The sequence below is a fragment of the Protobothrops mucrosquamatus genome, unplaced genomic scaffold (genome assembly GCF_001527695.2).
Source record: "Protobothrops mucrosquamatus isolate PMUCROS unplaced genomic scaffold, P.Mucros_1.0 scaffold4303, whole genome shotgun sequence".
In the NCBI taxonomy this organism is placed as follows: domain Eukaryota; kingdom Metazoa; phylum Chordata; class Lepidosauria; order Squamata; family Viperidae; genus Protobothrops; species Protobothrops mucrosquamatus.
This window is the reverse complement of record NW_015390217.1, coordinates 10,663-22,326: the sequence shown is the minus strand read 5'-3', so window position 1 is coordinate 22,326 and position 11,664 is coordinate 10,663. Positions and strand designations below refer to the sequence as shown.

At 47.1% G+C, this 11,664-nt stretch overlaps 1 protein-coding gene across 1 annotated transcript in view; it reads left to right on the top strand.

The window, feature by feature from the left end:
• The window catches only part of LOC107298819 (ubiquitin carboxyl-terminal hydrolase CYLD-like), a 29,512-nt gene extending 21,229 nt beyond the window's left edge, over positions 1–8,283 (top strand). Inside the window, exons 10-14 of the mRNA XM_029286621.1 lie at positions 854–986; positions 1,270–1,378; positions 4,250–4,368; positions 6,090–6,297; positions 8,079–8,283. Of these exons, the coding sequence (XP_029142454.1) occupies positions 854–986; positions 1,270–1,378; positions 4,250–4,368; positions 6,090–6,297; positions 8,079–8,263 (754 nt within the window). The 3' untranslated portion in view covers positions 8,264–8,283. The remainder of the gene's footprint in view (positions 1–853; positions 987–1,269; positions 1,379–4,249; positions 4,369–6,089; positions 6,298–8,078) is intronic.
• Positions 8,284–11,664: the final 3,381 nt, after the last annotated feature.

The following is an 11,664-nucleotide window of genomic DNA, read 5'->3' as shown; positions in this document are numbered from 1 at the left end:
AAGACTTGGTTATTCCAGCTCGCAGGACTGGCCTAGGGTAATTTTTAGAGGGGTTTTAATCAATATTTTAAATTGGACAATTCTTTAATATTCTTTTTAATTAATTTTAAATCTGTATTGTTATTTGTGTATTTTAATTGATTGTCCGCCGCCCTGAGTCCTACGAGGAGAAGGGCGGGATATAAATCTAAATAATAAATAAATAAATAAATGCTGGCTCAGGAATTCTGGGAGTTGAAGTCCACCAGTCATGAGGGGGCCATAGGTCCCCCATGCTGGCTCAGGAATTCTGGGAGTTGAAGTCCACAAGTCATAAAGGGGCCACAGTTCCCCATGCTGGCTCAGGAATTCTGGGAGTTGAAGTCCACCAGTCATAAAAGAGCCAAGGTTGTCTACCCCTGCCCTAGCCTTAGAGCATCCTTCTCGGAGTCCCAGGCCGACTGTCAGAGGCAGGATGTTAGGCTGCGCTGGAAGGCCAGGAGGGCTGGGGCTCTTCTTCTCCTGGATCCTGTCTGACAAAAGACTTCCAGCTGCCCGTCATCCGAGGGAACGAGTAGGAGGGGCTGGACTCCCTGGAGTAAGACAACCCCTTAGGTAGGGATGCCAGTCGACCCCTTTGAGTCGCTTGCGAATTCATCTCCTGGTTTTCCTGTGCGATAACTGGAAACCCCGAGGAGCAGAGAAATACACCGAAACCTGGAAGTTCACGTCCCCGCCTGCCATTTTGGAAAGAGGTGGCGTAGAGAGGAAGCCCCCCCCCCAGGCTCAGCAGGGAGAAAGCATCTTCTCCAAGCTGCACCCCTAACCACGGCTGGGCCTTCTGGGGGGCTCACCGGACCTCTTCTGATTCCAGGTCCGGAAGGCTGAAGGAGCAGGAGTGTTACTGTTACCAGATCTTCATGGACAAGCAGGAGAATTTGGTGGTGCCCAACGTCCAACAGCTGGTGGAGCATTCCTTCCTCACCTCAGACCTCAAGCTAGTGGAGGTGAGTCTTCCTCTTCCTCCTCTTCCTCCTCCTCCATCAATGCTCCACCCCCCCCACTTCAGCAGCATTGCTCTCTGCCACATTGGTGGAGAGCTTGTGGCGTGCTTTCTCTCACTACCGTGTTTCCCCCCCCCCCCAAAGAGCTGGTCTTATATATCTACCCAGGGCCACAGGTTGGGGGTGAACTTGACAGAAGCAGAACTTGTGCCAGTGACCTCTGACCTCCGTGGGGGGCTGCTGGTCCCCAGATGGGGCCGTTCACATTTGCCTTTCTCCCATCTAGATCCCGTCCTGCTTTATTCTCCAAATGCCTCGTTTCGGGAAGGAGTACAAAATGTTCAACAAAATCATCCCTTCCTTGGAGCTGGACATCACTGACCTGCTGCTGGACAGTAAGTCATCTCTGTAGAAATGCAGATGTAAATAATCCATTCAGGAAGGTTGGCGGCCCCCAGCTAGAAGATTAAGAAGACAAAGACACCTAAAATCTACATACCCCACCCAAACTCTTAAGACAGGACATAATAGGATTAACCCACAGATGCCAAAGGGTCACACTCAAACAGAGGTTGAGCTACATGACACAGGAAATACAAAGCCTTAAACAGGAACAGGAAACAACTCCAAACAAAAGCCCAAGAAGGTATAAAAACCCACTCCCTACTACAGTGATGGCGAACCTTTTAGAGACCGAGTGCCCCAAAACCGCCTCCCCACCCCTGTCCCTTCTCCGCCGTGCCCACTGGGCCGCCCACCACCTCCATGGCCCACCACAGATCCCCCAGGTAGCCCAGCAGCGCCATGGCGGCCACGCCCTCCACCTGTGCCCCGCAGCATCATGTGGGCCAAGCCTGGGGGCGACTCTCCTCCGGGGGGCTGCTGGTGAGGAGGGGGCCGTGGGAGGAGGCGGGGCTGGGGCGACGGTGCGTGTGCCCACAGAGAGGGCTCCGAGTGCCGCCTCTGGCACCTGTGCCATAGGTTCGCCACCACTGCCCTACTACATGTGCTCCCTCTCTCTTTTCTTCCAGAGCCATCTTCCTGTCTGGCTCTCCTCTCCAATAAACTGCAACCTTCTTTCTAAAGCAGTCTCCATTTTGATTGTTCCCAGCTTGGACTGGACCCCGATGAAGACTTTTCCTCCAACAGTCATTTTCCTATATACACAACGGCACACATTGAAACGACGCCTCACTCTCGAAAGGGGGAATGCCACCCACCACACAATGTCACCCTCCCAAGATAACACAAATAATATAACAAAAGCAGCAGAACCCAAAAACGCCAGGTGATACAAAAACGACACTAAAACTATAGATATAAATACAGGTAGTCCTTGACTTAACGGCTCCAATGGAGCCCAGAATTTCTGTTGCTAAGTGAGTTTTGTTAAGTGAGCTTTGCCTCATTTTACAACCTTTCTCGCCTCGGTTGTTAAGTGAATCCCCGCGGTTGTGAAGTTAGCAACCCGGCTGTGAAGCAAATTTGGCTTCCCCGTGGATTTTGCTTGTCAGAAGGTCGCAAAGGGGGATCCACAGGATCCCAGGACACCGCGACCGTCATAAACACGAGTCAGTTGCCAAGCGGCTGAATTTTGATCACGTGACCCCAGGGACGCGGCGACCGTCATAAATAGGAGTCAGTTGCCAAGCCTCTAAATTTTAAATCATGCCAACACAGGGATGCTGCAAGGATTGTAAGTATGAAAGACGGTCCTAAGTCCCTTTTTTTCACTGCCGCCGTAACTTTAAATGGTCGCTAAATGAGCTGTTGTAAGTCAAGGACTACCTGTATTAATCACCGTCCATTTTGAATACGTAACAGAAAAAGGAGTCCTGAGAGTTAACCAGGTTTATTTGGGAAGGAAGAGAAGGAGAAGGGAGTTGGAAGGGACTCCCAACAACTGGGAGAGATGCCCAACCTTGGCAGTATGAAGACCTGTGGACTTCCAGAAGTCTTAAAAGTTGTCAAGGCTGGACATCCCTGCCCTAAACCAGAAGTCCCCAACCTTTTGGGCACCAGGGACTAGCTCCATGGAGAATGGTTTTCCCACGGACCAGAGACTGCGTGGTTTTTGTGTACTTCCTGCATTCCACGGATGGGGCTTTGCTTGTTTGTGCGGACCGGTTGCTGGCATGTCGCGGCCCGGTACCAGCCCACGGACCGGGGGGTTGGAGACCCCCGCCCTAAGCCCCTCGCACAGGTGTGTAGTCACAAAGGGCAAGGCTCAAACTGCAAGCTGGGTGAGGGCCGAGCTCCTGATATGCAGTCACGTGACTGAAGAAGGAAAGGGAGGAACTTCAGAATTGGGTCGTTGTATATAGTATGTTTTAGGTGTGTGTCATGTATGTGTTTCATTTTGAGAGCGGGCAACTAAATTTCATTTTTTATGTGTGCTGTTGTGCCCACAGTAAAAAAATGACAATAAAGGTTATCTTATCTTACTACCTTACCTTACCTTATCTTATCATCTTATATCTTATCATATCATCTTATATCTTATCATATCATCTTATATCTTATCATCTTATATCTTATCATTTTATCTTATCTTCATCTTATATCATATCTTATCATCTTATATCTTATCTTATATCTTATCATCTTATATCTTATCTTATATCTCATCTTATCTTATCATCTTATATCTTATCATCTTATATCTTATCTTATCTTATCTTATATCTTATCTTATATCTTATCATCTTTTATCTTATCATCTTATATCTTATCTTATATCTTATCTTATCATCTTATCATCTTATATCTTATCATATCATCTTATATCTTATCATATCATAGCTTATCTTATCTTATATCATAGCTTATCTTATCTTATATCTTATATCTTATCTTATATCTTATCTTATCATCTTATATCTTATCATCTTATATCTTATCATCTTATATCTTATCATCTTATATCTTATCTTATATTATCATCTATTGGTCCTGAAACATGCTCTGTATAAGATAACAGGAGCTCCCTAGGCAGCAATCATCGTTAGAATGGCTGCCACGATGAGGACTGGAGACTTGCCCAATCTCTGTGGTCCGAAAGGAAATTTTCTGAGGTTCCCCCCTTTTTTCACTGACCCACCCAGGTTTCTGCTGGTGGCCTCTGGGAGGAGCGACTCGGGAGTGAGATGCTGTCCATCTGGCTGGGGCCACCAAGAGGCCTCCGAGGTCTTGAGGTCTGGCCTCTTGTGAATGGCGGGGAGAACGGGAGAAAGTTTCAGCTGCTGATTTTTGCATTCGCACTTCAGGTCCCCGGGAGTGTTTCGTGTGCGGAGATATTGCCACCCAGGAGTGCTCGGCCTGCTTCAAAGACAAGATGTTTGCTGGCACAGGGCTGAAGCAGTTTTGCGACTCGTGCTGCACTCAGGTGTGTGCTGTGCTTTTTTTTTTTGCTTTTGAGGAGTGGCGCGGAGGATCTCGGCCGGGCCAGTTCTGACGTTCAGGGCGGGTTTGTTTGCACCAAATCCCCAGATGACAACCCCTCTTCCCAACAAATCCTCACCAAGCTGGTCCTCTCCTGCGTGGTGGAGTCGATTGGTTAAAAGTGGCACAGTTTAGGGCAAGGGTGTCCAACCTTGCCAGTTTTAAGACCTGTGGACTTCAACTCCCAGAATTCCCTTCTTAAACCTGGTTTACACATTCTTTGCCAAATTCAGCAGTCTTGTAATAATAATAATAGCAATAGTAATAATTATTATTGATCATCACACAGTCAGCCAGATGTTCAGACTGGATTTGGCATTTTTGTCTACCTATTGAGTCCTTACCCAGGACCTGGGATAGGCAGATGTGGATGTTTGATGGTATTACAGATCTCGTCGCAGGATGGAAGCAGTTCCTAGTAAGGCCGCCTTTTGCAATTGACTAATGGCGAATCTGTCAATGCCGATGATGGTGTTCAAGTGGTGCTCCAGTTGTTTTGGGATTGCACCCAAGGCGCCTGTTACTATTGGTACCACCCTTGCTTGCTTTTGTCACAGTCTTTCTATTTCTATTTGTAGGTCTTTATATTTTATTACTATTGGTACTACCTTTGCTTGCCTTTGCCACAGTCTTTCTATTTCTATTTGTAGGTCTTTGTATTTTGTGATCTTCTCCAGTTCTTTCTCGACTATTCTGCTGTCTCCAGGCACTGCCACGTCCACTATCCAGACTTTTTTTTGTCTTTCTTATCAACAATTGTTAAGTCCGGGGTGTTATGTTGCAGGTGCTTGTCTGTTTGAATTATTATTATTGTTGTTGTTATTATTATTATTATTATTAAGCATTGCAAAATATTTTAAGAAACTGCAGCTTCCTGCAATAACTCCAGCAATGCCACAAAAAACTGCGCTACTCGGAACATCTTACATTTTAAGGAGGTACCTGGTTGACACCTAGGATGCTGGCAGCAGCCCGTGTTAACCATCAGCACCAGCCAATTTGAATGTTCAGTTGACTGAGGTTCATGTTTAATGAATAAAAGATAACAACAATAACAATAATAATAATAATAGAGTTGGAAGGGACCTTGGAGGTCATCTAGTCCAACCCCCTGCACAGGCAGGAAACCCTACACCATTTCAGACAAATGGCCGTCCAGTCTCTTCTTAAAAACTTCCAGTGTTGGAGCATTCACCGCTTCTGGAGGCAGGTGGTTCCACTGGCTAATTGTTCTCACTGTCAGGAAGTTTCTCCTTAGTTCCAGGTTGCTTCTCTCCTTGATGAGTTTCCACCCGTTGCTTCTTGTCCTGCCTTCAGGCGCTTTGGAGAATAGCTTGACTCCCTCTTCTTTGGGGCAGCCCCTGAGAGACTGGAACGCTGCTATCATGTCCCCCCTCGTCCTTCTCTTCGTTAAACTGGACATACCCAATTCCAGCAACCGTCCCTTACAAACCTTCCTTTTATTTTTTTTTAAGGTGTCTCACAGATTTCATTCTCCACCTCACAAGCCACCAGAGCTTTTTTTGTCCCAGGGACACTCTGTGGTGTGTGTGTGTGTGTGTGTGTGTGTGTGTGTGTGTGTGTGTGTGTGTGTAAATCCTGTGTTCCCAATATCAAGGCCTCCTGCCTCAGAAACTTCACAAGTCCTCCCTCGTTCACTTTCAGGCTCACTCCCATTACCAGCGAAGAGGCCATCAGACGACAAGGCTACGCTTCCCCAAGGAATTCGCTCGGGATGGGGTGCGGGTACCCCGGGAGAAACTGGAGCTGTTTGCCGTTCTCTGCATCGAGACCAGCCACTACGTGTCCTTTGTGAAATACGGGCCGGAGAAAGAGAACTGGATGTTCTTTGACAGCATGGCAGACCGACATGGTGTGCCATTTGTTCCTTCCTTCCTTCCTTCCTTCCTTCCTTCCTTCCTTCCTTCCTTCCTTCCTTCCTTCCTTCTCATCTTCTTTCTTCTCTCCTTCCTTCCTTCCTTCCTTCCTTCCTTCCTTCCTTCATTCATTCATTCATTCATTCATTCTTATCAAATATGTTTGCTGCCTGGAGTTACTTACAAATAAAGGCAGGGCATGAATTTTTCCTCCACTGATCTTCCCCCATAGCAACAATTCTGTCAGGTGGGTTGGGCTGAGAGAATCAGCTTTCGTGCCTAAGGTGAGACTAGAACTCGCTGTCTCCCGGTGATTTGGCCCAAAGTCACCCAGTTGGCTTTTAGGTCTAAAAGACTACAACTCACGGTCTCCCAGCGTTTGGCTCAGAGTCGCCCAGCCAGCTTTCATTTTAATTGGCCCAAAGTCACCCAGCCGGCTTTCATGCTTAAGGCAGAACTAGAACTCACCGTCTCCTAGTGATTGGCCCAAAGTCAGCCAGCTGGCTTTTATGTCTAAAAGACTAGAACTCACGGTCTCCCAGCGATTGGCTCAAAGTCGCCCAGCCAGCTTTCATGTCTATGGCGGGGCTAGAACTCACTGCCTCCTGGCAATTGGTTCAAAGTCACCCAGTTGGCTTTCATGCTTAAGGTGGAACTAGAACTCATCGTCTCCTGGTGATCGGCCCAAAGTCAGCCAGTTGGCTTTTATGCCTAAGGCAGGGCTATAGAACCCATTGTCTCCCAGTGATTGGGCCACAGCCACCCAGCTGCCTTTTATGTCTAAAAGACTAGAACTCACGGTCTCCCAGCGATTGGCTCAAAGTCGCCCAGCCAACTTTCATGCCTAAGGCGGGGCTAGAACTCGCCGTCTCCTGGTGATTGGCCCAAAGTCACCCAGTTGGCTTTTGTGCCTAAGGCAGGACTAGAACTCACCATCCCCTGGTGATTGGTCCAAAGTCCCCCAGCCAGCTTATACGCGAAAGGTAAAACTAGAATTCCCCGACAGCTGCTTTTAATAATAATAATAATAATAATAATAATAATAATAATAATAATAATAATAATAATAACAACAATAACAATAATAATAGTAATAAAGTTGGAAGGGACCTTGGAGGTCATCTAATCCAACCCCCTGCTCAGGCAGGAAACTCTATACTATTTCAGACAAATGGCTGTCCAGTCTCTCCTTAAAAACCTCCAGTGTTGGAGCATTCACCACTTCTGGAGGCAGGGAGTTCCACTGGTTAATTGTTCTCATTGTCAGGAAGTTTCTCCTTAGTTCCAGGTTGCTTCTCTCCTTGGTTAGTTTCCATCCGTTGCTTCTTGTCCTGCCTTCGGGCGCTTTGGAGAATAGCTTGGCTCCCTCTTCTTTGGGGCAGCCCCTGAGATACTGGAAGGCTGCTATCCTGTCCCCCCTCGTCCTTCTCTTCATTAAACTAGACATCCCCAATTCCAGCAGCCTTTCCTTATATGTTTTAAGCTCCAGTCCCCTAATCATCTTTGTTGCTCTTCTTTTTAGCCTGGTGTGTTCCCCACTAGACCAAGCCTGCCTGTCTGGGCCAGGGCTCCTGCTCCCTTAGGGGGGTTGGGGGGCACCTCTTCAGCTCCAGACACTGGGGTGCCTGAGGGCTTTGGGGGGGATCTCTGGAAAGCAGTCTCCCTCTTTCCCCAGGCAAGGCGCATGGATGGGCCAAAAGGGGAGCCTAGAAACGAAACGCTGAGCCCTCCACAATCCATCCATCTCTCTCTCTCTCTCTCTCTCCTCTCCACTCAGGTGACGAGAACGGCTACAACATCCCCACGGTCACGCTCTGCCCGGAAGTTGCCAAGTACCTGGAGATGCCCGTGTCCTCCCTGGCCATGGAGCAGCCCCGGGACATGGAAGGCGTGGCCAAGCGCCTCTTCTGCGACGCCTACATGTACATGTACCAGAGCAAGAAGATGGCCCTTTACAAGTGACGCCCACGCCGGAGGCACCCGGCCTCGTGTCCCCAGGAAAAAAAGAACTTCACTTCCTTGTCCGCAGCTCTTCTCTCCAGGCTCTGCTGTCCCCTCTCCGGGCCGAAAGGGGAGGCAGCCGTGCCAGCTGGAAGCACCCGCGTTCGAGTCTTCCCCACCCCAGCCTTGTTCCTCCGGGTGGGAACATCGTAGGTAGAAGAACGTGGTCAACATACCTCACTTCTCAATCCACTGAAACTTTGGCTCGTAAGTCTTTGGGCTTATGTGCCCTGGCCCACCCATGGACCACAACTAGGGGCACAGAAACTGAAGGTCAGGTTGGGAAAAAGCCTGCTTGGACTGTAACCCTGAAGCAGGAAGCCCCCAGCCCCATTTCCAGGGCTCCGCAGACTCATCATTCCACAGACTGATGGGGAATGTAGCGTTGCGGACAAGGGACGCTCACAAACTCTGCTGCGACTTTGGGAATCCTAAGTGACCAATATCTGTGTGACTCTTTTGCACATTGCCTTTTTTTTTTTTTTAAAGGGTCCCTGGGTATCTGTTAACAGCGCCCACCCCTTAAAAAAAAAGATGAGGGGCTCCAGACTTGTCAGGGTCTCAGGTTTGACCTTCAGCAGTTCCGAGAACATATGGCCCAAATCTTTTGGGGGAAACCTCACATTTTTTTTTGCTTTAGGTTTTTCTTTCCCCCCCCCGCCCCCATTTTTGATGAGTGTGTACAATGTGTGTACAATCAGCTCCCAACCAAAAATAGAAAAGCAGCAGCTTTTTTTTGGGGGGGGGGGGTTATCCAGCTGCTGTGCCTCTGATTTAATTAATTTAATCGAAATGGATTATTCATTTAACCCTTTAAATCAGCAGGACATTCAGAAAAATATCTGGCGAGTTTCTATCTTCTATGCAAACAAAATACATCCCCAGATTTTCAAATGAAAATTCTAAGATACGTAAAGGACCTTTCCTAAATCCTATATATCCCCCCCCCTCTTTTTATCACCTCATTTAATTCTAATTTCCATCTCTTAAGTGCCAGGGTTATCAAGAGTTCTTCCTGACCTAATCCTTTGAATGAAACACTTCCCGGCTGTCTTAACTCCGTTATGTGGGATTTACACAATCATTCCTCTGGCTGATCCTCGCTTCCCACCCCCCCACCCACCCCAAATTAAACAGCTTTCTTATTTTCTGTCCTAGTAAATGCTACGAAAGAGGAAAGTGCCTTATCTACGTAGCTGTGTGTATAAATTTTAGCTCTTTAATTGGATGCACTTTTCTTTCCTCTCTGAAAACATTCTGTACTGTGTTACGTTGTCGCTGAAATTTCTTGCACTTCAGCTTCAGAGCGCTTCCAGTTACTGCACTTTTCAAACAAGGCTGCCTCTTGGGGGGGGGGGAATAATACTTGATAATAATACTTGGTCTGGATGTGGAAGATCTCTTTCAATAAATGGATCTTGGCATACCGGCAAGTTAATTACCGCAATAAAGAGGTAGCAGCTATCCGGTTTTATCTTGTTGTGGGCCAGACTCGGTTGGTTGGTTTGGAATAATTTAAAGAAATTAATTGTTAACGTGCAGTATTTGTAAGGGTAGTTGGTTTAATGCAACATGTGAGTTTTGTTTGAAAGGGCAAAAAGCGTTGAAGGATCCAGGGAGCATCCAGCCGTTGGCAGCTTTCAGGTTTGTAGACTTCAACTCGCAGAAGTGGCTGGCTGGGGAATTCTGGGAGTTGAAGTCCACAAGTCTTAAAGTTGGGTGCTCCTGGATGATTCCACGCTTCTTGTCCTTTCAAAACAAAATACAAAAACCCGCGTGCCGTGCTATCGTCACCTTTAAGTCTGTAGCCCTTCTTTGTCTTCAACTCAAGGAAAAAATGGTTTTTTGTGTGTGATGTCTCTCGAAAACATGTCTTCCAATAGAGCCTTATTTGTAACTTGACTTGTGTGTTTGCCTTTTGTGTCCTAAAAATCAAGATCTGAACAGTATTCAATCAGAATAGAGCTGGAAGGGACCTTGGAGGTCTTCTAGTCTGACCCCCTGCTCAAGCAGGAGACCCTGTACCATTTCAGACAAGAGACTGTCCAGCCTCTTCTTAAAAAGCTCCAGTGATGGAGCGCCCACGATTTCTGGTGGCAGGTTGTTCCACTGGTTAATCTTTCTCACAATTTACGCTAGAAAAGATGAGGGCAATGGGTCACCTTCCTTACGCCACTGGATTCTAAATCTTAAGAGCCCAATGTGGTCAAGGGCAAGATGAAATGTGAGTTTCAGACTAAGTCTTGCCCAAATCTAGAAGATTGTTTTCAAAATGTCAGTTTTCAGGTAGGCATTTTCCTGTGCAGTATATTATGTAGTAAAGTAGTAGTAGAATAGAATAGAGCTGGAAGGGACCTTGAAGGTCTTCTAGTCCAGCCCCCTGCTCAAGCAGGAGGACCTATACCATTTCAGACACGTGACTGTCTAGCCTCTCAAAAATCTCCAGTGATGGAGCACCCACAACTTCTGGAGGCAAGTCGTTCCGCTGGTTAATTTTCCTCACTGTCAAGAAGTTTCTCCTTAATTCCAGGCTGCTTCTCTCTTTGGTCATTTCCCAACCATTGTTTCTCGTCCTGCCCTCTGGTGCTTTGGAGAATAATTTGACCCCCTTCTCTTCTTTGTGGCAACCTCTCAAATACTGGAATACTGCTATCATGTCACCCCTAGTCTGTCTTTTCTCTAGACTGGCCATATCCAATTTCTGCAGCCGTTCTTATGTTTTTGTCTCCAGGCCTTTAATCATCTTAGTTGCATCTTCTTTGCCCTTTTTTCCAAAGTCTCAACATCTTTTTTTTGTAACGAGGTGACCAAAACTGGATGCCGTATTCCAGGTGTGGTCTACTAAGGCTAAGGTTAATACCGCTTCACAATGCCTTGGTAAGGTCACCTCTGGAATGCTGCATCCAGTTTTGGTCTCCACGATGTAAAAAAGATGCTGAGACTCTAGAAAGAGTGCAGAGAAGAGCAACAAGGATGATTAGGGGACTGGAGGCTAAAACATATAAGGAATGGTTGCTGGAATTGTGTATGTCTAGTTTAACAAAGAGAAGGACGTGGGGGGACATGATAGCAGTCTTCCAATGTCTCAGGGGCTGCCCCAAAGAAGAGGGAGTCAAGCTGTTCTCCAAAGCATCTGAAGGCAGAGCAAGAAGCAACGGATGGGAACTCATCAAGGAGAGAAGCAACCTGGAACTAAGGAGAAACTTCCTGACAGTGAGAACAATTAACCAGTGGAACAACCTGCCTCCAGAAGCGGTGAATGCTCCAACACTGGAAGTTTTTAAGAAGAAACTGGACAGCCATTTGTCTGAAATGGTATAGGGTTTCCTGCCTGAGCAGGGGGTTGGACTAGATGACCTCCA